At 33.1% G+C, this 27,238-nt stretch overlaps 1 protein-coding gene across 5 annotated transcripts; it reads right to left on the bottom strand.

Annotated features, from left to right (window-relative positions):
• Positions 1 to 627: 627 nt before the first annotated feature.
• Positions 628 to 27,238, bottom strand: LOC132727388 (CREB-regulated transcription coactivator 1-like). Of its 5 annotated transcripts, none has more exons than XM_060712840.1 (14): positions 27,066 to 27,238; positions 26,783 to 26,908; positions 25,012 to 25,137; positions 23,707 to 23,771; positions 21,939 to 21,977; positions 14,742 to 14,833; positions 13,675 to 13,742; positions 12,683 to 12,723; positions 10,386 to 10,710; positions 7,400 to 7,639; positions 4,358 to 4,564; positions 3,242 to 3,307; positions 2,826 to 3,117; positions 628 to 2,300 (listed from the first exon to the last, which is right to left on the bottom strand). In XM_060712840.1, the coding sequence occupies exons 1-14, from the start codon at positions 27,174 to 27,176 to the stop codon at positions 2,134 to 2,136; spliced, it is 1,965 nt and encodes a 654-aa protein (XP_060568823.1). In that variant the 5' UTR covers positions 27,177 to 27,238; the 3' UTR covers positions 628 to 2,133. The 5 variants fall into 5 exon arrangements, with proteins under 5 accessions (XP_060568823.1, XP_060568824.1, XP_060568826.1 ...); XM_060712841.1 differs by having other exon boundaries at positions 2,835 to 3,117; XM_060712843.1 differs by lacking the exon at positions 3,242 to 3,307.

The raw sequence follows: 27,238 nt of genomic DNA, 5'->3' as shown, positions 1-27,238 counted from the left end.
AAATCATAGTAAACTACAGTATACCCCTATATCCTTTTCCCGAAAACAAAAACAAATTCACATGAATTCTTTATATACCATTAAGCAACACATATCTACCTTCTGTTTCTATTTCCGCACGTAATATAAGCAACAATGTCCTGTAACCAAAACAACAAGCACTTAAACGAAACAAATGATTTCCTACTTTGTTACTGACCTGGCCAAAATCATGAATAACAAATAACGAAACAAAATCCTTATTTTTCATATAAGGAAAACTATTCTTTCAAAATTTGCTGCTCTGTAGTTTAGAATTGTAGGGGAGATTTTATTAAAACTTGGCTCTTTGAAGTTCTAGATAAACAGAAATAGGTGAATTCACTCCATTCAAATCGGTTTTAAAAGAACCATGATGACAGTAACTAAAGGGGGGAGGTGGGGAGGGGTGTAGATCATAACCATCTGATGGCAATATGGAATGTGAAAACGGTCATGGGTATAACAAGTTTATCAGGTTATCTTATAAATTAACATCTTTGGTATAACGCCTAGTGATCTATTTATAACTTGTAGGTTAACCAGGCACCCATTCAAGCATTTTTCTTATAGTAAATTGTAAACAAATTTGATTTGCGTTTATTTTCCCCCAAAAAACAAACAAGAATCAGACTTGAACATACAGGCTTAAGCGTCAATTTCATATATTGGCATGTATAAAAGATAATTAAGAACCAAACTTGAAAAATGTTTGAAATTTAAAATTAAGTAGGCAACAGTTTTGACAATGAGAAGACAACAGTTCAGTAAGTATAAAACTAGAAAATCTTCAACTTTAAAAATCATTTCAAATTTCAATTTCAAAAATCAATTCAATTTTAGACTTTATACACTTAAATGTATTTAGACATTCCAACTGGACTTGGTCAGTCTTAAACCAGGCTAAGGATAACAAGGACCTATAAAAATAGAAAAATATTAAACCAGTCAAAATATTTAACCCTGATTTATAAAACCAGACTGGTTTAATAATAAATCTGTTTGATTTAAACCTTTTAAAATAAGGCTAAATGGAACCAGCCTGAAAACCTTAACCTTACATCTGTCTGGAATCAGTCTCAATCAACCTTACAAGTCCATAAAAACAAACAAGTCTGAAATCATAACAAATTAATGAAATAAAGCAGTTTGTAAATTATTTTGACTGAAATCCTTTACCATGCATTAAATGAAGCCATTTCTGTGTAACCAACTAATAAAACACTAAACCAGTCTACAAATATTCTGACTGGTTACAAAAAACTCTAGAAAGACATTAAACACATAGAATCATTCTTATTCTGATTCAACCATGATAATATGTATCAACAGCACAAATGAAAATTTGGTCTCTAGAGGGGGTACAAATAGGAGTCTGCTTGTGGAGGGGTGATAGATTAACGACATTGAATACATTTTATTATTGTACTAGGACCAATCAAGGTATTAAAACAGTATTCTTTTTTTATGACATAAAAAAAACAAAATATTGTGAACACATTCCTTTCAACACTATTAAAGAACTTTCATTTCTTCTCTTCATAATGTACACAGCAGGTTGTTGTTATATTCGAAAAAAAAAAAACACTTATCAAAAAAAATTTTTTTTAGATGCTATCTTTCTGCATCACCATGTCATATCTAAATCATTTTTTTTCAAAAGAACCAACGTTTTGGTTGCTCAAATCACGGAACTCCGAGGAACCTCTTACTCAGAATTTCACATCTGAACGATTCCATTTTACCTTCTTTCATATGCATGATCTGATGACATACAAACTCAGTATGCGTTCTTTTCTTAAGTCCATCCATCGCCAATGACTAGCCTGCCATCTTGTCCCGTCACCTCCGCTTTGTTCAAACTGCCGTTTTAAATCTGTAACTGTGCAATCTCACACAAAGATCCTCTTATCCTCTTAAAACAAGCAGGGTATAACTAAAGTCACATGTGTAAAAATGCCTCTACTAAAGTATAAACCGCCCAACCAAACATTTCACTCCTTTCCAGTTGCTTCAACCGAAATATTTGATGGTGAATTCATTTATTTATTTTTTTTCATGAAAAAAATAAGGAAGAAAAACAATGTTTTATCTTGATCATTTCTTCCCGTAGTCCTATAACTGATCGAGCCTGAAAGAGTTCTCGGTGTCAGCGTCCGTCACCATATTAGGATCGGTCAGCATCTGTAGACCGTCGAGATCCAGGGGCACTAACCCATCTTTTAAAGCTTCATCAGACACCCCACTGAATAAATCAGCATCGAAAGAACCATCTCCCATGCCTGTAATATAACCGTAAAATGTTTAATAAACACTGAAACACAAACAACATTTACAGGAAACCATCAACACACCATCAGAGATTACACTTGAGTGAATCACTCAAGTTACGATGGTCATTTGTCTGCTCTAATGATTTTGTATAATGAACTTGTCATGAGAAAATCAATAACAAAATTGAGAAGGAAATAGTATAGCCTGCCCTGAATACACATACAAGCTGGCAGGTCGGGCCTCTTTCTGGCGACAGACTTAGTATCTTTAAAGTATATACAAACAATGTTTCTAGAATTTGATTCGCTCCTCCCCAAGGTCTTCCTCAACCAGTAAAGCTGGAAAGTTGTCTTATGACTTTTCAAAGAGTCAGTGTGACTTAACCCCCTACCCCCATATCCCTCCCCCCTTCCTGCCACCCAAGAAAAAAAAAATTTAATATGCCATGATCCTGAATTTCTATATTAAATTTTTAATGTTGAAGTTACGCAAAAAGAAAGTAAAAACAATAAATATTTGAATAGTTCACTTACTGCACAGACCTGATAGAATTATATCTGGTATTTTATTGTTTGCAGTTGAGCTAGTTAATGTGTTATTGATGATGGGTGACTGAGAGCTGACATTATTGTCCATGTAGTACTGTTGTTGTTGTTGTTGTTGCTGCTGCTGCTGCTGTTGTTGTTGTTGTTGATGTTGCTGATGATTAAAATCGGGGCTCATTACTTGACTATTAGCCTGGGAGTATGGCAAAGAGTTTGAAACTGAGCTCGTTAGGCCCACACCTGACTTGCTCACATCATTGCAAACTGAAACCACTTGATGCTGAAATAAACAAAATTAAAACTGATATACACATTAGCTATACATACTGCACTCATAGTTTAAATTGCTGCAGTATCACCCTTTCCATGTTAATTTCAAAGTCATGAACATCAAATCTACCTACCCATGCGACCAGTTCAGCCCATGCCATCTGATCATGGTCGGTACTGTTCCCCATTCTGTCAAATTTCTACAACAGTAAATTTAAAATCTTCAAATTGTGGCATGATCAATGAAACTTACCGTGTTAAATTGTTCAAATTTTAGTATGATCAGTGAACTTACCAAGTTAAAATGTTCAAATTGCTTCAGCAATGAACTTACCAAGTTAAAATGTTCAAATTTTAGTATGATCAATGAACTTACCAAGTTAGAATGTGTAAATTTAAGTACGATTAATGAACTTACCAAGTTAAAATGTTCAAATTTTAGTATGATCAATGAACTTAAAACCAAGTTAAAATGTGCAAATTTAAGTATGATCAATGAACTTACCAAGTTAAAATATGCTAATTTAAGTATGATCAATGAACTTACCAAGTTAAAATGTGCAAATTTAAGTACGATCAATGAACTTACAAGGTTAAAATGTGCAAATTACAACATGATCAATGAACTTACCATGTAAATATGTGTTAAATTTTGACCATCAGTGAACTTATCACATTAAAATGTACAAATTTCTACATGATCAATGAACTTACCATGTTAAAAATTTGCACGATCATTGAATTTTCTATGTTAATATGTACACATCTGTGCATGATAAATGAACTTACCATGTTAATATGCACACATAGTGCTTGATAAATGAACTTACCTTGATAAAATATACACGTTTGTGCATTATGATCAAACTTACCGTGTTAAAATATACACATTTGTGCATGATAATCAAACTTACCGTGTTAAAATATGCACATTTGTGCATGATAATCAAACTTACCGTGTTAACATATACACATTTGTGCATGATAATCAAACTTACCGTGTTAACATATGCACATTTGTGCATGATAATCAAACTTACTGTGTTAAAATATACATATTTGTGCATGATAATCACACCGTGTTAAAATATACACATCTGCGCATGATAATCAAACTTACCTTGTTCAAATATACACATTTGTGCATGATAATCAAACTTACTGTATTTAAATGTACATAGCTATTTGTACATCATTTATGAACTTACCATGTTAATATGTACACATTTTAGCATGATCAATGAACTTACCATGTTAAAATGTTCAAATTGCTGCTGAAGAGCGTTAGTCTGTTGCTGCTGTAAGTGGTATGGGTCTATATCAAATACAGAATTATTCCATGACGTGGGTGGCAACCCGGGAGATTGTGATGGTGAATACGAAGGTTGACTATGTGGTGAAGTTGGTGACTGACACCCACTCTCAGATATGTTATTTCTATACTGTGTCAATGATGGCTGAAAAATACAAGATCATACAAAACAAATCTCTCTTTTGATCTTAAATATAGGGAGGAATACCTAGTGATAATGTTTAGTGTCTCTTAAAGCTATTCACATACAATGTATTTCAAAAAATGCTTCTATAGGTTGAAGAAGTCCAAATACTGTTTTAGTACAAGACATTGTTTTCAATGACATATATAACTTTATATCATTATTAAATATTTCACAAGATTACACATTCATTACACAAAATTCATGATGTCATTTTTTAACAAGAGAGCCATTGTGGCCTTACATCACTCACCTGAGCTCAATTACTAAAAAAAATCATTATTCTTTAATGAAAAAGTAGGTCATTTGGTGAAATTGGGGTGGGCAACCTATTGCCATGATTTAAACTTTAATATATGTTCACAAGGACATTGATTCAAGCCAAAAATCTAAACACTAGATCAAATAGTTTCACACATGACATTTACAATGTGTTTTCCTACATAATTCTATATAATTAAGCGGAAAAAATCTACGTTGTACGTGACCAGAAGGTGATGCAATAAGCCAAATATCTAAGCACTGGACATTGCAATTTTTAAGGTTTTTAAAGCCAGCTTCAAAAATAAGTCTTTGTTACAAAACCTAAGATCTGTTTAACACAAAATGATCTAAATGCATTTCCTAATGAAGTATATGGAAATTAACTGACCCCCACCCAAGGCAGGACAATTTTGACATACCTGACCTCTGGTGACAAAAATATATTCTTAGACATGATGTCTATTTTTAGCTCCTGTTACCTACTAATGAATAAGACTGAAACTATTTACACAACTTTTGTATAGTGTCACCTATAGATTATTCCTGCAAAGTTTGGTCAAAATCTTAATGAGTGACCAAAGAGAAATGGATTAGACTAACACCATGTTATCACAAAAAAGCTCATCTTTAAGTTCTCAGGTGAGCTAAAACAGCCTTGTGGCAGTATATATCATAGATTTAGTATTGTCTTATTGATAAAAGATTTTTAAATGTAGTCTTTTATCTCTTCATTGTTTAACTTCACTTTAAATTTTACCAATCATTTTCAAAAATTGCTACTTGACATCCAACAAGTCAAAATATTCTTTTCTATCAATATAATAAAGTTGCAAAATAAAATGAATTTTCAGCGGTTATTTAACAGGGGGGTGTAAAGTAACTGCAGCTGCTATAATATACATTAAAATCTTAAGCTCTAAAACAAAATTCATGCATTAACTAACATGCCACATGTGTTATCATCTCCACATAAAATTGTTGTGTACCCCTTAAAAGTACACCCACCATTTAACATATATTTTCTGTAGGAGAGGTCCTCAGTTTTTCTTTTCTTCAGTATTTAATCATAGATTCTCTTCAAAGAAAATATAAGAGCTGTCTTAAAGAACTGCAGACTCTTCTTATCTCAGTCAAGTATAGTAAACTATTTTTTTTCTTCTAAAAATAGATAATTTGAATAAAGGCCACAATGACCTTGACCTTGACTGTTGATATTTTGCCCCCAAAATAGGTGTGACAAGCAGAACTCATCAAGATGCTCCTACATATTAAGTTTCAATGTCATAGTTGAAATAAATTATTGACCATGAATAAAAAAATATTCAAACTTATCCTAGTGACCTTGACCTTTGACCTGAAAATAGCCATAGCAGGTAGCACTCATAAAAATTGTAATCTACATTCAAAGGTTGAAGTTCCTAGGTCAATTTTTTTTTTGGCCAGTTTTATGTTAATATTAACCTTTGACCTGGAAATGGGCATGCTTGGAAGGATTACATCTACATATGGTCATTTTGATAACCAGACCAGTTTTGTTATTTATTTCATGTCCAAGTGATCTTGACCTTTGACCAAAAAATTGCTGTAGCAAGTAGTACCCATCAAGGGTCATCCACAAATTTAGAGTCAATGTACTTTCTTGGTTAATATTTAGGTTTCTGACCATTAACAGAAACTAAACCTTTTTTGTCATTCACCAAAGACCTCTCATTAGTCCCCTACACTTCTTTAGATTTTTTCGCATTTTAAGAAAAGGTGTGTCAAACATATTTTCCCCCAGGTAATATAAATATAGACTCAACAATTTAATGCAGAGATGAGTTTAAATGATAAAACTATTCATAAACTGTGTCATATATATATGATTTCCAAAAAGTGTTCTCATTTTAAACCTTGATTATGTTTTCCTTCAAGGATTACAAACACTATTGAATTGGGTTTTATCAACAAATGGCCGATATTATCGTTATAACCCCAAAGCCACTGTTGTCTTCATTCAACAGATTTTGTAATACCTATTTTTAGAACATTTGTGTTACGTAACAAGGCGTTATATTATGTGATGTCATTATCAGAGTATCAGAAATACAAAAGTAACGGCCTGCATAAATATTCATAAGGGTTGTACAAGTGTAATTTATAGAGGACAATGAAGAATGCAATTTTAAATGCAAAATCTGTAAGAATAACAATTTTCAGAATTTTGCCTCTTGTCTACAACTGCACCTTGTCATGACAACCAAGTATTCCAAGTTTCTTGTCGACAACTTTTGAAATGCTTGAAGAACAATGGACTACATTAAAGTTTTTGCATGATAACACTTGAAGTCAACAATGATACCGCAGTGATAATAATAGCTGGACATTTTCTTTGAGACAGACGTGCTAAAAATTGACAACTGTGTCAATATTTGAGTGGCTTAACAGATCACCCTTTACAGAAGTCAAGAGACGTTTAAAAATTTGCATATAATCATGACACAGTTTATGGCCAACAAATGGATCTGACATGTCGCTATGTTCATAGTTTACCTCCGGTGGATCATTTTCATGAGACGTTACACAAACTTTCGGTACTGGCCCGAGATGAGGGGGAGGTACACGTGGACTTTCACCAAGCCCGACGACTTGGCTTTGAGATGAGTGCGTGGGTGATATATGATCCTGCCCCTGACCCCCTTGCCGCTGCTGCTGTTGATGCATATATAGCATATACTGCTGCCGTATTCGAGGATCCATTTGTAATGTGGTGGGATCTACTATGTTTTGCACCTATACAGACAAGAGCAACAAAACAACACTAATCAGCACAAAACAACAGCTCAACAATATATAAAATAAATAACTCACTGTCTACCACTACAATATAACAACTAGTTCACACCAAAACACACTCTAAAAACTGCATATCAAAGCATTGTTTTAATACATTTAGTTTAGTTTATAATTTTTATTTCAAATTTGGCATGGCTAGTAAATTTCTAAAAGGTAACTGTTTGGTGAGTGTTGTGTGGTAACATCTATCAAGGTAACAAAGATCCCCCCCCCGAAATTTTGGTGCAATATGCCACTGTGCTTAATGATTTAATCAAAATTAGTCTAAAATCATATACTATTTTCAAAACCTTCCCATTCCCATTTGAAGCAACATCGGTTTCACTTCAAACACAGTTAATACAATCTCCAGTACTCTAACCCTAACAATTCTGGGACCTGCACTGTGAAGCCTTTTGCCATCAGTATAGTGACAGGTCATCTGCATGTTTGTACAGTTATGCCAGGCTTTGTATATTGACTTACTATCATTATTTTAACTGTGAAACCCTAAAAGTGATAATGGACTGCTTCAAAACAGAAATTGGACGTGTAGATTTTGGAAATTTAGCAAGTTAAGGGTATATATGGACTGCTTCAAAACAGAAATTGGACGAGTAGATTTTGGAAATTTAGCAAGTTAAGGGTATATCTTAACTTGATGAAATAACAGTAAGTCTGACCAGGCTCTATACTGTGGGGCTGACCCACTCCAAATTTACATCTTGATCTCTCAAAAATTGATAATAGATAGTTCCAAAACTTACAGCTGACAAGTCCATTTTTAGAAAATCGGCAGGTTCAGGGCAAAAACCATAAACCATGACCGGATTGCAATCATGATTTTACACAAATATAATTTATACAAATTTTCATGACAGACCCATATCCAATTTACCAGATGATTAACTATGATAGCAATTGTGTGCCATTCACGTATCCATTTACATGAACTGTAACTTATCCCCATTTATATATGAAATATCATCTTTTTCCATTTAAAATGAAATATGGCTTAAGAGTAATTTTGGTGTGAAGTTTACATATTACCAAATAAACACACAATAACCCAGACTAACATCATTTTCCCACTAAATTGCACAGGGTATTGCAGATTTCTAGAATCTCGTATTATTCACATTAATTAATTCACTTTCTAAGTTAAAAGTATATTATCAGTTTGATCAGGGCAGAACTAACCTGGCAAATGGAGTATTTTTTAAAGAAAGATTCATATATTTGTTTAGTTTTTATTTTCTCACATGCTATATATACGTTTTAATTATCTTTTATCTCTTTTCATTTATGCAGTATACATATTGAGGGTTGACTGCTTAACTGCAGTAAGTTATATGAAATATAAAAGAACGTACAACAGTCAGCCCTCAATATGGGTATGAGTAAAACTGAGAGGTCTGTCTTATAATAATGGTCTATTTCCCATTTTCCTTCAGGCATATTATGTAAATGTTACCTTTATCATGTTTATTTTGTTAATATATCGTAATATGCAAAGCAAACTGTTGTAACAACAAAATATAAATAAATCAAATATATTAAATAAAATACTGGAGCTCTTCTGCTAAAAAAACCCCGAAAAACAACATGCTTTTCTCTTAAGCGGATAATCTGATGAACATAATAATGATCAAAGAAACATGATCAAATTTTGATGTTTTTTGTGTTGTTTTTTTTGCTGGGTTTTAAGTCAAATCAACACTGTTAAGGTGGAATGGTGACTTTCCAATCTTCCTGGTGAAGGAATATGTCAAAAAGGTACCCCTCTACATTTTTTCAGGCATTTAAGTGGGTATCCAAAGTAGAATCACCAACATTTCTTTTTTATAAGCTAGCTCAAAGTATCTTTAAATAAAAATCCAAAGTGCCTAGTAAGACACAGCCTTAAATATATTAAATGTACAATGGTACGATGATATTTAGACAGATAATACTTCTTTGTGTCTGTTTAGTACCAATTTAATACTTAACAATTATAGAACCAGTGTCTGGTATTCAGTAGTCTGTACCAGTACTAGCCTTATTATCTGCCGATACCCGTCAACTTACTCAACATACATGTACACCATTCCACACAGTGGTAAAAAAAAGGATGGCAACAGACATACCCTTCTCAATCAAATCATCATCTGAAAACATGAACCTCCCAAAAAATGTAGAGCTCTATCTACTAAGCTTAGCAGATGGGCTTTTTTTTGGTTTTGATGTCTCCACACTTAAATTGGATAGGCTACGGAAACCCTTTTTAATGTCATAATTTGTACAATATTTGCAATTTTTGACATCGTAAATCACTACTCTGAAAAAATGTGATCAAAAGCTAAAATTGTGCACTGCATCAGTAGCTAAATGTAAGTGAAGGATTCATCAAAAGTTCGTCTTAACTGCCAACATCTGCAGTACAACTGTTCCTAAACTGTTCCGAAATTTCCCTATCTTTAAAATGTGATTCCATCTATTACTTCTTCATCTTTTATGTTGCTATTGATTTTAATATTGCAAAAAGGAATGCTGTCTAAGCCTTCATTTGAGCTTAAATTATATTATTTGAAGCCTGGTAGGAAACATAAATCCTTCATAAACAAGAAGCGATTGCATTTTTAGCTAAAAATATATCCGGCTATGATGAAAAACTACATGGGAAGTAACAACAACAACAACAATACGGCTATGACAAATTTCTTACCGGAGGAGAGACTGGTACTCTCATAGACTGGTTTCCGTTCCCAGTTAACACAAGTGGGCTGGGTCCACTTGCATTCATCCTACGACGTCGGCTCCCGGGGCTCTGTGCGGGGGACCCGTTGTGGTGCTGTGGCGGCCCCATGGGCATATGATGAGCACTGGTTGGTGAGAGATTGGCAGAGTTATTGTTGTAGTTCTGGTCTTCAATATCGATGGGCGTGGTGAGGGGTGATGGGAACTGAAGGATGGTCAGATCGGGTAGCGAGCCTGTGTTGTTAGCCACAGGCACGTGCATCTGGGAGTCCTGCTCACCAGATGGATATATACTGTAAAACAAAATTATAATTTTACTTAACTTGAAGTTTGATTACCTATTATACAACGTCAATTCAAAATAACAATTTTACTCAATTAACTTGAAGTTCGACTACCTATTTTATAAGATGAATGCAAAATAATAACTAGAAATGTGTCCATAGGACACGGATGCCCCCACACGCCACTGTTCTGTCAATCTTATGGCTCTAGGTCAAATATTTTTTGGACTACATGTGCCACAAGTTGAAAACTAAAAATCAACAAAGGGCCATAATTCTGTTAAATTTGGTCGCAGCAAAAATTCCTTCCTTTACTACCATCTACACATTAAAGTTGTAAATCCCTGGAAGTTTAAGCAAAATCTGCCATCCGGTTTAAGAGGAGTTACGTTCACAAAATTTCTACAAAGTATATAATGAAAAAATCAACAAAGGGCCATAATTCTGTTAAATTTGGTTGCAGCAAAAATTCCTTCCTTTACTGCCATCTACACATTAAGGTTGTTCATCCCTGGAAGTTTAAGCAAAATCTGCCATCCGGTTTAAGAAAAGTTGCATTCACAAAATTTCTACATAGTATATAGTGAAAAAATCATCAAAGGGCCATTATTCTGTAAAATTTGGTCGCAGCAAAAATTCCTTCCTTTACTACCATCTACACCTTAAGGTTGTTTATCCCTGTAAGTTTAAGCAAAATCTGCCATCCGGTTTAAGAGGAGTTGCGTTCACAAAATTTCTACATAGTATATAGTGAAAAAATCAACAAAGGGCCATAATTCTGTTAAATTTGGTCGCAACAAAAATTCCTTCCTTTACTACCATCCACACATTAAGATTGTTCATCCCTGTAAGTTTAAGCAAAATCTGCCAACAGGTTTAAGAGGAGTTGCGTTCACAAAATTTCTACATAGTATCTAGTGAAAAAATCAACAAAGGGCCATAATTCTGTTAAATTTGGTCGCAGCGAAAATTCCTTCCTTTACTACCATCTACACATTAAGGTTGTTCATCCCTGTAAGTTTAAGCAAAATCTGCCATCCGGTTTAAGAGGAGTTGCGTTCACAAGATTTCGGGACGTACGGACGGACGGACGGACTGACGGACGGACGGACAAGTGCAACGCTATATGCTCCCACATTGTGGGGGCATAATAATTTTACTTGATTAATGTGCAGTAAGATTACTTATACTGAAAGGTTACTACTTTATAAACCAATTAAACATAGTAAGGAAAAGTAACACTTATAAAGTTATATTGCAATTACATTTAGTCAATGTTTGATTATAGTGCCTCCCTTATTGATTTTTACAAAATGACTTAGTCATAGCTACAGCTAGAGCTGTCATAAATTCAGTTCACAGCATATTGACAATATATTAATATTAAATGACAAATATCTCTAAGTGTATGCATTCAAACCCCATCAGGGACAAGCCTTTGTTTCTATTTTTTACACCCATTGCACTTTGTAACTATTAGTTCCAGAAACAGACTTGAGCTTATAGATTCCTACACAATTAAACTTAAATAAATTCTGTATAAACAAATGACAAATACCCATGGTACATCAATAAATTAAGTATAATTTCCATATATTTCATTTTTATGCCTGTTTTCATGATAAAAAGTGAAATACACCCTGAATTGTTTTGCGCATAGATTTATGTGTTTTGTTTATAAATGCCTTTTGATTATCTTTCATCACCAATGCTATGAAATATGTAAAGCGAAGTCGTCTATTAAGTAAAGACGGCATTCTTTTAGCCGACTATTTTGATAGGGCACCTGTTTCCGCTTATGTTTTATGCAATATTATTGTCATTTACACATATGGCCGAGTGGTTAACACAGTAATTAGACAAGTAATCTAAGACTTGTTGGTTTCAGGGTATAAATTGTGTCTAAAAGCTAAAAGCTTCCAACATAACTGACCTAAACCGATTCTGTATAAACCTACAAGAACAAAATATAATAACTTACTTTATATTTGGCACTTCACATGACTTAGGTCTTTGTTGTAGCTGAAATAGTTAAAATCATCATAAAATCTAACACTGGATTTTTTAACACTACAGTCAAACAAGAAAAAAAGAACTAAATTGCGGTAAATTGATTGGTAGATTGATTGATTCTCTAGAGATACGATTTCCAGCAACAACTAACAACCAAAGTTTTTTCTCCCTGGCACAGAGTTTTTGCTCTGCACAGGGTATAATGTATTTCAAAAAGATTTTTCCTGTGAAAATATATTAGATGTCATATAAAAGTATCACACTGATATTGATTTTTTTTCATTCTTATTGACAGGGCTTGAGCTAGGGAGCGACTAGGGCGAAGAAGTGGCCTTCGGATGAGCGACTTCGCCTAAAACAAACTTCAAAGCGATTTTGAAGTCACCAGATTTTTTAATGATCTGTCATACCTATTTACCATGCTTGGTCTGTAAACAATTTGTTTACTTCTCAATTACAACCAATTAACGTTAATCCACTATAGTTAAATTTGTATTTTCAGTTGATCTGACACTGAAAGGTTATAAATAATAAAGTACCTTTCAATCACTATCTCAGGCAAGGGCAGGCAACTAGGTAGAAACTAAGGCACGGGTAAGGTAACAAGGTAGAAATTCAGCTGAGAGGAAACCTGGCAGTGAATGGAACCTCATTTAATGGTCACCTCTTAACAACAGCCACCTCCTTACAACAGCCAGTTTCAATTCCCTTCCCCCGATGCATCTCAGTGATATCTCTAGCAGTGGAATGCAACACAGTAGCATCTTGTGCAGGGACAGACAACTCAGTAGAACTTCCAATCTTCCATAAAACTGACTTGGCAGCTTCCTCAAACAATAACAATTCAACGCCTTTGCTCAGATTCAAACATTTAAGTGTAAATGAATCAATATAAGCACATTTAACCTATCTACTATGGCAGTCAAACTTTCTATTCTTCTATAAAAGTATTTAACTTACCTTTTTTGGATCCCATGGGAAGGTCCCTGGTGCCATTCCAGAATTATCCCCAACTACCACTTCATGAACTGTTAACAGAAGAATTATCTGGATTTAAGGAAGTCAACAATTTCCAAAATTTTTTTTTAGCTAACTAACCCATAACCTGTTTGAACATAATGTGATTATTTTTTTGCCACCAGTTTAGAACCAGGCAAACCTGTGCATCTGTGCAGTCTGTTCAGATTCCGTAGTGTTGGCTGACTAATTCGAGAGTCAGCAGGTTAGAGGTTATATACTCCAAGAACAGGTAATTTTGCAGTGTAACAATATAAGAGGATAAAAATCCAATAATGATCTTCTGTGACTGCTCATCTATATTTTTAAATTAGGTACAAGTTTTAAAGCAAAGGTTTTGCTATAAGCATCTCTGAATTTATTGTTCTATATTAAATTAAAATACACTTAATAATTATGTTAATCATTTAACACTTTATGTGAAGAAGTTGTTCTTGTTTAAGTTAACAAATGTCTTTTATGTTTAAACATTTTTAATTTTTGCTTCATGGAGATGACAGCTGATTTTAATCGCTCCTGAGTTTGCTTCCTGAAACTAACCTGCCACGTGATAAAGAAATTTTCTATGCTAAAATTCAGATCTCAGGTATTTAATTGGGTCAGATAATTGCACAGAATGTGCACCGACCTGTGAAAATCTTAAAACTTAAAAAATAGTTTTTATAACTAAGAGGCCAATACTGGTGTTCATTTAGGATAAACATGATGCCAGCAACACTTGAACCCTCCATCACAGGGTCACGAGATATATGCCTTAACAAATGAGCAAACTATCCCAATGCCCCCTATTAAAGTGAAGGTTTCACAGCATATTGTCATCTAAGTGCAAGAACATGTTAAGTTCTTCCTAATTTAAGAACATCATGACACCAGTTCTGGTTGGTTCCAGGAAGTGGACTCAAAATTGATTCATATAAATTGCAAGAATTTGTTTCGAAATCAAGCTTAAATAAATATGTTTAAACTAATATGAAGGTAGGGAAAAAAATCTTATACAATAATATACTTACTTCTCCGATGCATGGGTGGGGTATTTGGACTAGAACCATCGGCACTTCTTCCAATGGCAGAACTGGAGTGTATTGCTGAATCTGAATTTGTTCTGAAACACAAAAAATCAATATGTAAATATTCACTGAATAAACACCATATGGTCCAGATTTTTCTTTTGGCACAATGGTTGACAAGGTTTTTAAAAATCCTCTGAAAGAAACAGAACTATTTTTTTATTATCAGTTTTAAAAAGAATTGAAACCACTATTATATTTTTTTCATAAAAAAAAACTAAGACACAAAAAAGCTATCTACAGTTGAAATTAAAGACTTAACAGTTAACTATTCTTTAGTTAAATCAAAATGTAGTCAAACAAAATTCCGTCTAATAACAAGTCATAAAAAAATACCTCTTCTCTTTATTTTTCTGCTTTTATATAAAAAAATTTCATGTTTTTTAGAAAGAAAAAAAATAGAAAAAGAGATTTTATCACTATTTAAACAGAATATATTAGTTGACTAATTTCTGAAAACAATTTAACAATTATTTCTAAATTGTATTTTCAAAGAACCAATGTTTTTTCCTGAATATTTCAAAGATTTTCTAGTATATTGCTCTGTTAAAAATGATTGAAACACAGTTTCTTAAATACATGTATACCAAAATTACACTTCACATGATTATCTGGTTTACATATATCACTCTTAATGACTGGTCGTAAAAAAACAACAAAGTTTCAAAATTAAAATTTTCTAAATTCATATAGTAATTTACCAGATATGTATCTTGTCTTCAAACCCCTTTCTACTAATTTTCAATTTGACCTCTTACTGACCCCTAACCATCATGCAAATGCCTCTTTCAATATACCGTAATGTTCACCTTGAATTTTCACTTTTAATTCTAACAATTTTATCGACAAATAAGAAAAATCCCACCATTTACGTTTTTCAAAAGAATAGCAAGAGAACCAGTCCCTGTATCCAGCACTGTCATAGGTCAATTTCAAAATAATTATTAAAATTAACCAATCAGAACACAGAAAACACACTTTTTGAAGACTGGTTCTCAAACTAGAAAATTGATTACTGTGCAATTTGAAAAGGTCCAATTTTTAAGTAATACCTGTTCAAAACTTGTATAAACTTCAAAAATTCAGGGTAATAATTTTCTTCCACCATGCTTAACTGTACATGTATATTATATATATTATTAATGCATATCACTTAGTCAAGTCAATGTTACTACATCTTTACTAAGATTTTTTTTTCATGCAAAACTTGAAGATAGTAACACAGCCAAATATTCTTTAATGTTATCTAACATACATCATTTTGTGTTACTTAAAGTCACTTAACATCATATTTCAATTTAAGTATTATATTGCAATTAAAAGCTTTAATCTAAATAATGATTTTTTATTTATAACATAAAAGTTTCTCTATTTTTTGTTGTGTACTCACTCCATATACATATTACAGAGGGAAATTCAAGCCTTCAGGAAGGCACTAAGAAGGTAACTAGACTTTATTCCAGCAGACTTACTTCTAGAAACCAATGTCTTTCAAATATAACCTTAATACTTAACCTGCTAGGTACAAAAGCAGTTTATCCCTTGCCACAAGTATAGTAAGCAAGGGTACCCTAAACATCTGTGCTGTTTGACCATGCTCAGCACTGTTTGCAGTAGCTCAATTACCTTAATATTATCATATAATACTCAGCGGTGTGAACTCACCGATATGATTATGCTGGAACCCTGAGTTGGTAACAATAGCAAGGGATATATATATCTTTTATTTATTTTATGCTGATTTTAACATATTTTTGGTGATACCTAACAGGCTTTCCTGGATAACTAACCAGTAGTAACCAGTTTCTCAGCAAGTGACTGACTACTTATCCAACATGATTCCTGCATGGTGACAGACAAATGACCATAAGATTAAGACCCAAGGTAAATTGGTAAGAGATATACGTTATAGATATTTCAACTTATATACGGTACTGACAATTAATGGATTGAACTTTCTGCGAATAATGATCTGTTTTGAAGGGTTTTCAATATCATCTGCAATAAATGAAAATGTACAGATTAAATGTACAAAAGCAATCTACTTTCCTAATACAACATTTATTCAATAATATAGTACTAGTAGTTAATTGTCGGCACCAATATGACCTTTTCTGAAATAAAGGTCACATGCATACTTAATTAGGAGCTGAACTTATTGAAAATCGAGATTAGTATAAATACACAGTCAATACGATATATCAGTAGTTATTATTTCCATTATAACCTGTTGAACCATTACCCTATGGAATTTGTGTAATGAACTCATCCAACCTTAAATTTGGAATTATCTATAATGGACTCAACCAGTCTTAAATTTGGAACAATCTTTAATTGACTCAACCAATAAATTTGGAATTATCTATAATGGACTCTACCAGTCTTAAATTTGGAACAATCTTTAATTGACTCAACCAATAAATTTGGAATTATCTATAATGGACTCGACCAGTCTTAAATTTGGAACAATCTTTAATTGACTCAACCAATAAATTTGGAATTATCTATAATGGACTCTACCAGTCTTAAATTTGGAACAATCTTTAATTGACTCAACCAATAAATTTGGAATTATCTATAATGGACTCGACCAGTCTTAAATTTGGAACAATCTTTAATTGACTCAACCAATAAATTTGGAATTATCTATAATGGACTCGACCAGTCTTAAATTTTGAACAACCCATAGTGGACTCATCCAGCGCTGATGTACGTTGTGTAACATAGTTGTAGATTGTGTACATTGAGTAACGGAAATCAGGATATCTTAAGATTCGGGAAGAAATATGAAATAAAACATGGATAGAGGTTTCCAGCATTCTTTGTTTTTATAGAAGGAAAGTCTCCAAAGTTAGAATATAAGAGATATGATACGGAGCTAATCGGTCACAAAAATCAGGCAAAGCATGACCTAAGTTGAGCATCTTCATGCGGAAGTTCATTATTAATACCATTAAAGTAGAATTTTTTTTTTACATTTAAGTAACAGTGTACAATCAGTCTCGAAGAGTAAGTATATTCAGTGATTGAAAGGCATGCTGTATAAAAGAGCCACAGATTAGCCTTTATCAATGGTAGTCTTAAAATAAATCAGCTTTTGATACAAAATGTATTGCATAGTCCTTGAACTACATGTACAAACTATTTCTTACAGCAGGTGAGTAGGTACATAGGTTGTTTTAAATAATTATTATTATTTCAATTTTCTTCTCATGTGAACTGTCCCTTGAAGGTCCCTGTAGTTATCTCTATACTTTTATAGTTATTCACAACTAATATGCTAAACTGCTTTTCAGACATCTATTAAAGAGAGGGGAGGGAGTTTTGAAAACTTAAACTGACGGTGACCTCCAATTTATCATCAAAACCGCCTTCTTCAGGGGCACTTTTTGTCAAGATTAGGTTTTTTTCTGAAGCCAAGTATAAAATTTAGCAGAAAAAATTGTCATTTTGCAGAGCAGTAGTCTTGTCTGTGTAGGTTTTATTATTTTTTCAGTATAAAAATTGCACATTATACTGCAAGTCATCTTAAAGTCACCTTTCCACCATATATAATAAATTATAACAAATTAGCTTTAAAGCTCATTAACTTAAAGCCTTCTAACATTTTAAATGCATAAGAAAAAATGGTGCATTTAGAATTAACAAGCGTGATTCTTGAACATAGAGTACTTATTTTCAATAATACACATCCCAGCACTTTCATACATTTGTTGTTTTGTTGGGTTTTTTTCACAGACACTGCTATGGTCATATATTGACTTTCTAGCTTCACTGAAGTAGGAAAACCCAACATGTGGGATTATTTATGTCTGTCAGTGCATTATTAAAATGCACAAGCAGACACTGGGGTAGAACCACTGACCTGTAAGCTAGCTGGAAAATTTTCCTTACATGAACGAATCAATTGCATATTTCACAGGGTGAAAAATATGCAGCCTGACTGGGACTAGAAACTTGAACCCATTGAATATCGTTCCACGACTCTACACCCTGAGCTATCCAGCAGCTTATACATCATCTTCCCTCAAATGTGTCGTGACACATGATTCAAACTTACAGCAAGGGGGGACCTGTTTCTCAGTCAGTGACCTTAACCATTCAGTCATTGCGCCCCCTCCTCCCCGCATTTTCATAATTAGTATTGATAACTGTGCATAATGGACGCTCTATATACCAAACTGCGTAATTCGTTTAAATATAAAGAGTTGATTAACATAAAAAGATCATGGGGAAATGCAAGATTTAATCAAGTTTACTGCACTGATATATAATATATAACCAAGTATGGCTTTATTTATCTAGACACTGGTTATATATTTTAGAAGTACTTACAAAATCAAAAATATACCACAAACTCGACTATAGTGCCCTATAATAACTTAATTAACAGGTTACAAATTTTTTCAACTAAGTCATAAAAGCTCTTTTGACATTTAAACCCAGCATGTACAAAAAGTGATAATTACCAATATGTAATAAACAAAGAGAATATCATGACCTTGCAAAATAAAATGTAACATTGGTCATTGAAGATTTAGGTTTTCATTTTTCATTCTGGGGAAAATTTACATGCTTACATTTTTCCTTGACAACTAATCATTTCAAGGATGTCAATCCTGTATATAACCACATACAGTCATGATTTATCTGTTAATTATTCTAAGATTTCTTTTTTTTTTCCAGGAATTTAACTACAAATTTATTTTTTTAAATTTCACAAATGCTTCATGTGTCATGTTAACATAAGCTTTGAAAACATACTATTTACAATTGCATTACAGCCTTCGATAAATCCAATCACCACCTGTCCCGTTCCCTGAAATTTGTATACAACAGCCAAGGTGAGACATATATGAGCATTACCTGCCAACCATTCCAACTACCTGATTATATACAAATGGCATTTCAGCATCACAATGGAACAAACATACAGCATTACACTTTCATGAGACATTCGTTCTGACTTTACTCTAACCCTGCTGGCGACAGTTTAATGTACCCATGCAACCAGTGCAGACCATGATCAGCCGGCACATCTGTGCCGTCTGATCATGGTCTGCATTGTTTGCTTTTCATTCAGGTTCATAATTTGAAATTTTCTCTATATAAAATGATGAATGGTTTTGCACAGAGTTAAAAGATGTACAAGTAAATTTAAATTATTTAGCCAGCTAAGGCTTAAATCAGAAATGATAATTTAATATATGTTAGGCATTGTTTCCATCAAATCTGCACAAAATTATTAAAATACCATAGTAAAAGGGACAATACTGAAAATTTTAATGACAGTCAAAGATAATATGCTTAACCTTTAACCCACTGAATTTCACAATCAATTTGCCTTGGTTTGAATTTGGAACATTCCATTTGAATTTTAAGGGAGTTGAAAATCATCAAAACATAAAAATTGAGCTTCCCAAAGTAAAGAATCTTTTCAGACTGCAAGGAAGTGCAAACTGACCTCCTTTTATGTTGATGGTAAAGGCTAATCACCACAGGTTGCATCAAGCTAAGGGTTCAAGCCTATAGGGGCAAACAAGCAAGTTTGTATATTTGCAATCATTCAATTGTTTTTAGTTACTAATGATTTCCTAAAATTTTAAGAAAACAATACTTATTTTTACAAAATTTTCATTGAATTTGATGAGGTGTTTGCATTTGTTATGTCTTTGAATTCATTGAACTCTTTAAATTCATTGAATCCACTGAGCACTATAAATTCAGTAATTCTTTGACATCATTAAATTAATTCATTAAATTCTATGAATAAATTATGATTAAGTTCTTAGTTCTTTGATTCCATTAAATTCTTTGAATTCATTAAATTCTTTGTATCCATTAAATTCTTCAAAATTCATTAGTTCTTCCCTTCCCTCAAATTTTTAATTCACTGAATCCTTTGAATTCATAAAGTTCTTAGCTCTTTGCATTCATTAAATTTCTTTGATTTCACCAAGCTCTGAAATTATAAGTTCCTATTAAATAACTTCAGACTTAATAATATTCATATGGATACCTAAAAGGCACGGATAACAAAGGAGAATAATATAATTCAAAGTAACCATTACAAAACAAAAAGGCACTGTGTACAGGCGGGAGGGAGATACAAGAGGGCTTTACCTAACTCCCAGGGTTTAACATGAGGAGGGTCATATCACCTAATTGTTGGCAGAGTATAAATGGTCATAAATATGCATATTATTTATGATATATGATATATATACGAAAGGCAATTCTCACACTTTGTAAAATAAATGACGAGTCTCATTTAAGTATAGTTTTTTTTAATTATTTTAGTTTTTCTAAGAATAATCATTTTTAAAACATCTAATTTCCTGTGAAATATTTCCAACATGAACGGCCACTTGTCCAAATATTTATCACATCACATGTTCATTGACAAATTTAAGATTATTTACTTTTCTAGCATGAATATGTATATAAAATCATCAGTTTCATACAAGCCCATTATTTTATGATGGAGTACCTCATCAAATTGAAATTAATTATTCCCTTTATCACAATTAAGAGCAGAGACATAATATTCATACTAGGTGATCATAGCCTTTAACTTTCTAACATAGTCATGAATCATGGGTTTATATATTCATGGTTTATACATAAACCAACCCATTCAATTTAGGCAGTTTCCGTTCAATTAGCTATGAGCATATCTAAGCATTTTACATGACAAACAAATTTTTGCAACTTCTGTTGTTGCTCCTGCTATAATTTTCTCCCTGCCCCCCCCCCACCCCCCACTTACTAACGCTGTCCCCCACTTACTTTGAATACCAGTCTCATGAAAGTGTGATGCAATGATGAAGATGATGAAAAAATGAGCCGCGTCATGACAAAACCAACATAATGGGTTTATGACCAGCATGGATCCAGACCAGCCTGCGCATCCGCGCAGTCTGATCAGGATCCATGTTGTTCGCTATCAGTTTCTCTACTTGTTATAGGGTTTTAAGCGAACAGCATGGATCCTGATCAGACTGCGCGGATGCGCAGGCTGGTCTGGATCCATGCTGGTCGCAAACCCATTATGTTGGTTTTGTCATGACGCGGCTCAAATAGAAGAATTATTTAAGATGTGTGTTTAAAATGAGACGATCCTGTTAAAGACAAACTCACCGCGACAGGTGACTGACACCGTTCAGGTGCCGAAATAATCTGAAAATTTATCATAACACTCAAATTAGTACGAAAGGGGTTTGAGTAAATAGTTCAGAAACAAACTGATGTAATTTGTTAGTATTAAACCCCTCAACCCAGAAGAGATGAAAGTGAAAGTTGCGGAAAAAGAAGGGAGATAATTATTCTCCTTATTAAGTTATAACTAAAATTTAAAAAAAAAACAAAAAAAAAACAAGAAAAGTTGTTAAAAGAGAGATAACTCTGCCCATTAAAAAGAAAAAATCAAGAAGAAAATTCTAGATTAAAAAAGGGAGATAATCATCATTTAATATAATATCTTAGTAATTTAAATACATGTACATGTCTTTCAGCAAAAACAACTAATTTAGTATAAAATTTGTTCTGCGATGATAAGCAAACCAGTGTTTTCAATTTGAGAAAATAAATCAGAAATATTTTTAGATACAGTTAAATTATTTATTAAAATGAAATTGCTTCATTTAAACACCAAGAGTTTAATTACAGTCCTTATTGATTTCTGTTTACAACAAGCAATGAAAAATTTATGAATAAATTTCACAAGATTTACACAATTAAGTTACGCATCATTAAATTCTATCGAACAAAAAAGTCATGCTTGTGCATTAATATTAATTTCACATAATTTACTTTGGAAAAAAAATAAGTATATATATTCATACAAAAAACAACTTTAAAAAAACAACTATGAACATTATATAAGTCCTTTGAAATAATTTGATACTAATTTTGAACAAGTTTTTTGAAACAATTTTATTTTGTCTCAAGGTTTCTCATTTATGTACATGTACACTAACATATACAGTGCAAATGTACTTATTGCCATTTATATCTGTACTTAACTTCACTGCACAAACTACCAAAAAGGTATTTTAGGAAGAGTAATATCTAGACTTTCAAAAGAAAAAAAGGGAGGCGATAATTGGGGCGTTTAACAGAGGTACATATATATATGGTATTCTAAATCGGTAAACTTAAACAATAAAGTATTTGTCTTATGAAGTCAATGTAAAATGTTTTCTAGCCAAAGCAAGCTTTCAAAATTTTATTCTAAACCACCTATGAAAAACATTGACTGGTCATTTAACAAGAAAGAAATAGTATCCCGTTTTCAAAACAAGAGCACCAGATGTGGTGTCAACGCTCTTCATTTAAAAATTCTTAGTTAGAAAGGGGTATAACTCCAAAAAATATTGCCTTCAAAATTATGCCCCTTGTCTAACAAATACACCTTGTCACCATATGCAAGTATTCCAAGTTTCATGTTTGTGATAACTTTAAAATGTTTGAATATGGGCTTAATTAAAGTTTTTGTATGATTATAATGACAACCATGACGCCATGGCAATCATAATATCTTGACTTTCTTCCTTGAAATAGACGAGCTAAAAATGTTACAAATAAGCCTATCACTATTATACTATAACTGGCGATACATTTGCCAAAGCTGACCTGAATTCTACAAATTAACTAAGGGACCTAGTTTCAAAAGATTTCCATTAAAACTTATAATACAAAAAGATTATGTTTTGTAATTCAGTAACTTACGGCAATAAATCATGTTTAAACAGGGTAGATTATCTGCATAAAGGAATGTTTAGTCCACTGGCATAATAGTGAAGCTAAGAAAAGTCATATTAATGGGTCAAATGAATGTTAGGAGAAAATCTGAATTGGCAAGTTGATTAAACAGTTATAAAAAAACAAGCACACTATCTAGTCTCACCTTCTCCAACTAGTATCGGGTGGCGGCGATAAATAGGCTCCACTCCCGTATGGTGAACAATCAGCCTGTTTAACACAAAATATCTATACTTTATAGCATAGCACTATGTAAATATAGTTAATTCATAGCATGTAATAGAATTATATATATATGTTATATTTCAGAAACTGATCTTTAAGGGGGAGAAAACTCTTTAATATTCTTAAGTATACTACATGGGTCTTAAAAATATTTCTATTCATATTAGGATCTAAAAGAATCAAACAGGCCTGAATCAAATATATCAAGGTGACGATTTTACATCAGACAATAGTCAATAAAACACAAGAAAATTAAATATGAAAATCATGATCCACAAAGGACAGAAATGTCCATGAAACACAGCCCCTACAATATCCAAAAGCAACTGCACCCAAATGGGAGCCAAAAGGGCAGGGGCAAACAAAGGAGGTGACTGTGAGGCCAAAAAGGGGGGATAACACTGGAAGATGCCTTTATTCATTTAAGAAGCCATTAGGTTAAGAGATCTTCCAATAACTGTTAAAGGCTATAAGGTTGCTTATAGTTGTTGCTGTTTTTTTGGGTTTTTTGTTTTACATTGCACCAACACAGCAGAAGTCATATCTATGGCATCTTTTTAGCTTAAATGGTGGAGGAAAGCCTCAGGTTTCCCTCAATTATTTCTGGCACATGCAGACACAAGTAGAACCACTGAAGTTCTATAAGATAGCTGGATAGCTTTCAGCTCTAACAAAAGAGAATCCAAAATCCGGGAAAGGAATCGACACACAGCCATTGGGGTAAGTAGATAGAACTCAACAACCAATTGACCACAGATGGCACTTTCAAACTGCACAAAGATCAGGAGATTGGTTCAAAGTCTGTTTTCAAAAAAGTAAGAGTAGCAGACGGATAAAACTCACAATCTCTTGCTTTGTATGTGAACAGTTCTAAGACCAGGCACAGCCAGGTAGCTTTCTTGTCTTACATTAAATAGTTACTTCATGAATAAAATAGCTGAGATGAACCAGTTGTCTTTTTATACTATGCCTTCTCTAAGACTCTCTATGCAAAAACTAGAATGTGTCCATAGGACACAGATTCCCTTACATACCACTGTTTTGACAGTCTACTGACAGACAGTTATATAGAAGGACATGGGTAAATCTATATGCAACCACTGCGCCTCTAAAAAGAATTCACACCTGACAAAATGTACTCAGTTCCATAGAAATCTGTATTAAAAATGCAACACTAAATGAGTGAAGATCATTTGCACAAAGTATAATCAAAGAATAATCTAACCCTCGATTTTTCCATTTGAAAAGGTCTAGATCTGAGAGGGCCAATTTGTTGTCTCCCTCTGTCACGAGGATGCATTCTATCAACACGACCTTGCTGACCTCGCATACCTTCCATGTGTTGCAAAGTCTGAAAAATAGTTTTATAATAATATCATGTCCATTTTGAGACATCAATCTAAAGAATTTATTTTAGTAGGAAGCTGTAGGTTTACAGATATCCTCAAATCTGCTCCTTGAACCAACCAGCAATGAGTCTATAGTTTCTTGCTTGGCTTGCCCCTGAAAGGGTTTGAACTCGCACTTATGTGTTAACCACTAAAAATATCTCTGACTCAAACTATGGTTTTTAAAAAAACTCATTATCCGATGGCATTTTTAATAATTACTACTTTTTTTTTTTCTACATCATACTGCTTTAAAATCGTTTTCGATCACTCTAAGCAGGTATACATTGTATACATTTAAGAAACAGCTTTAAGATACAAGGGAATCCGGGAACCAGTCCCTAGCTCTTATTGAATAGACCCCTTGGTTCTTTTACATGCCCAGTGTATAGCACTGATACATGCGAGGATTACCTGGATTTCTTACCAGTACACCTCTAGGTAGGTGGGAAACACTGAAAGTGTCTCTGAAAAATCCCAAGGGTGTAACCCAGGATCGAACCCGGGACCTCAGGAGTGATAGTCAGTGGTTTAACCAACTGAGCTATCGCGCCACCACGCAATTATGGCAACATTTAATTGAAAAATATATTTTCCTACTCCTCTTAGATACAGTAAAGGTTCAACTGACCCCTATATCAACTTGGCATGGGTCAACTTGGCCCTATAATAAAAACCTACTAGGATATAGATTGTTTTGTAAATTAACATTTTAAAAATAAATAACTGTACAATTATTCAGCGAATAAAAATTGAAGTCGGCAGCAAATAAATTTTTGTTGGTTTAGAAGACATACCAAGTCAAGATGTTTATTTGATTGTATTTAGTGACAATAAATTATGTAATTATATAAAACACTATCTGTTCTTTTTAACACCCAATTTGAACGATATTATCCACAAAATATCTGATGTAAATAAACATACATTTAAGTTGTAAGTTCTTCCTTTCTCTACAAATTCACATTTTTTTCAACAATTAAACTTTAAAATATAAGTTTAAATGCGAAAATGTTAAATAATGAAAGTAATGATGAAAATATACAAAAAGTTATAAAAGCAATCATTATTATTCATGGGCCGAGTTGACCTGTCTTGAGCTGGAATAAGACCAAGTTAGTTTGAGGGCTGAGTTGACCCAGATTCATTTAATACAGGCATATAGCCATATAATGTTTGAATTATAGCTGGTTTGTAATAAATAACAAGAAGCAAGAAGATTTATACTGAACAGTACTTAGAATATCATACATATGAAAGACAACTTGATGCATATCAATTAAAACAATTAGAAGAATATAACTTCTCGTTGTAATAACTGATACATCAAAACGGCTTGAAGATACTACTTTCTTTCATTTTTTTCAAGTGTTCATGATTCAATAAGTGTGTTTCTGAGAACTACATTATATGAATACAACCCACACTTGAACTGAAATTTATTTAGGTCACATTATCAAGGGAGGTAATGCAAACAGCATATCATAAATTTGAATTATTTCACACTCAATACATCTTATTCTGGAAAATAAACGTTTAGACTATAATTAAATATACATTTTAGTGGACCTTACTAAACTCATACACTATGTGGTTAACGAATTTTACCTGTAGATCTAGCCCTGAATTCGCGTTCACCATTTGATTCACGTTCGGAAGGGATCCCCCTCTATATTGCTGCATTATGTTCTGTTGTATGTGTAGTTGTTGGGTCTGTTTTTGTTGCATATGGCCCTGTAATACCAAATAACAATGTATAATGGACATAACTGTATAGTAGATGGGACATACTTTACGAAAATCGAGCGACAAACGTATCGGTTTTGTAAAAGCAAAAATGGACATTCATGGTAGGCTACTCTGGAAACATTTTCTAATGAAATCAACGCACCCTCGTTGCTGCGCTAACATCTCTGAGAATGGCTTCAAAGGCAGCAGTTTCCTCAGCTTGTTTTTGAGTGTGCAGAGCAATTTTCTCACTAAATTTTCTAGGGTTCGCCATGTTGGATGCAAATCGACAGACTTGTTATGATTTTGCCAATGCTGGGGGTCCTTGTCATAAAA

The sequence above is a fragment of the Ruditapes philippinarum genome, unplaced genomic scaffold (assembly GCF_026571515.1).
Source record: "Ruditapes philippinarum isolate M1 unplaced genomic scaffold, ASM2657151v2 ctg2627_1_1_1_1, whole genome shotgun sequence".
NCBI lineage: Eukaryota > Metazoa > Mollusca > Bivalvia > Venerida > Veneridae > Ruditapes > Ruditapes philippinarum.
This window is presented reverse-complemented; position numbering and strand designations above follow the sequence as displayed.

Coding starts and splice junctions, on each gene's coding strand:
- LOC132727388 (XM_060712840.1), bottom strand. CDS start 27,176: ATGGCGAACCCTAGAAAATTTAGTGAGAAAATTGCTCTGCACACTCAA. Junction 25,138..26,782: donor ATTCAGGGCTAGATCTACAG/GTAAAATTCGTT, acceptor ACTATTTTTCAG/ACTTTGCAACACATGGAAGG. Junction 3,118..3,241: donor GGGCTGAACTGGTCGCATGG/GTAGGTAGATTT, acceptor TGTTTATTTCAG/CATCAAGTGGTTTCAGTTTG.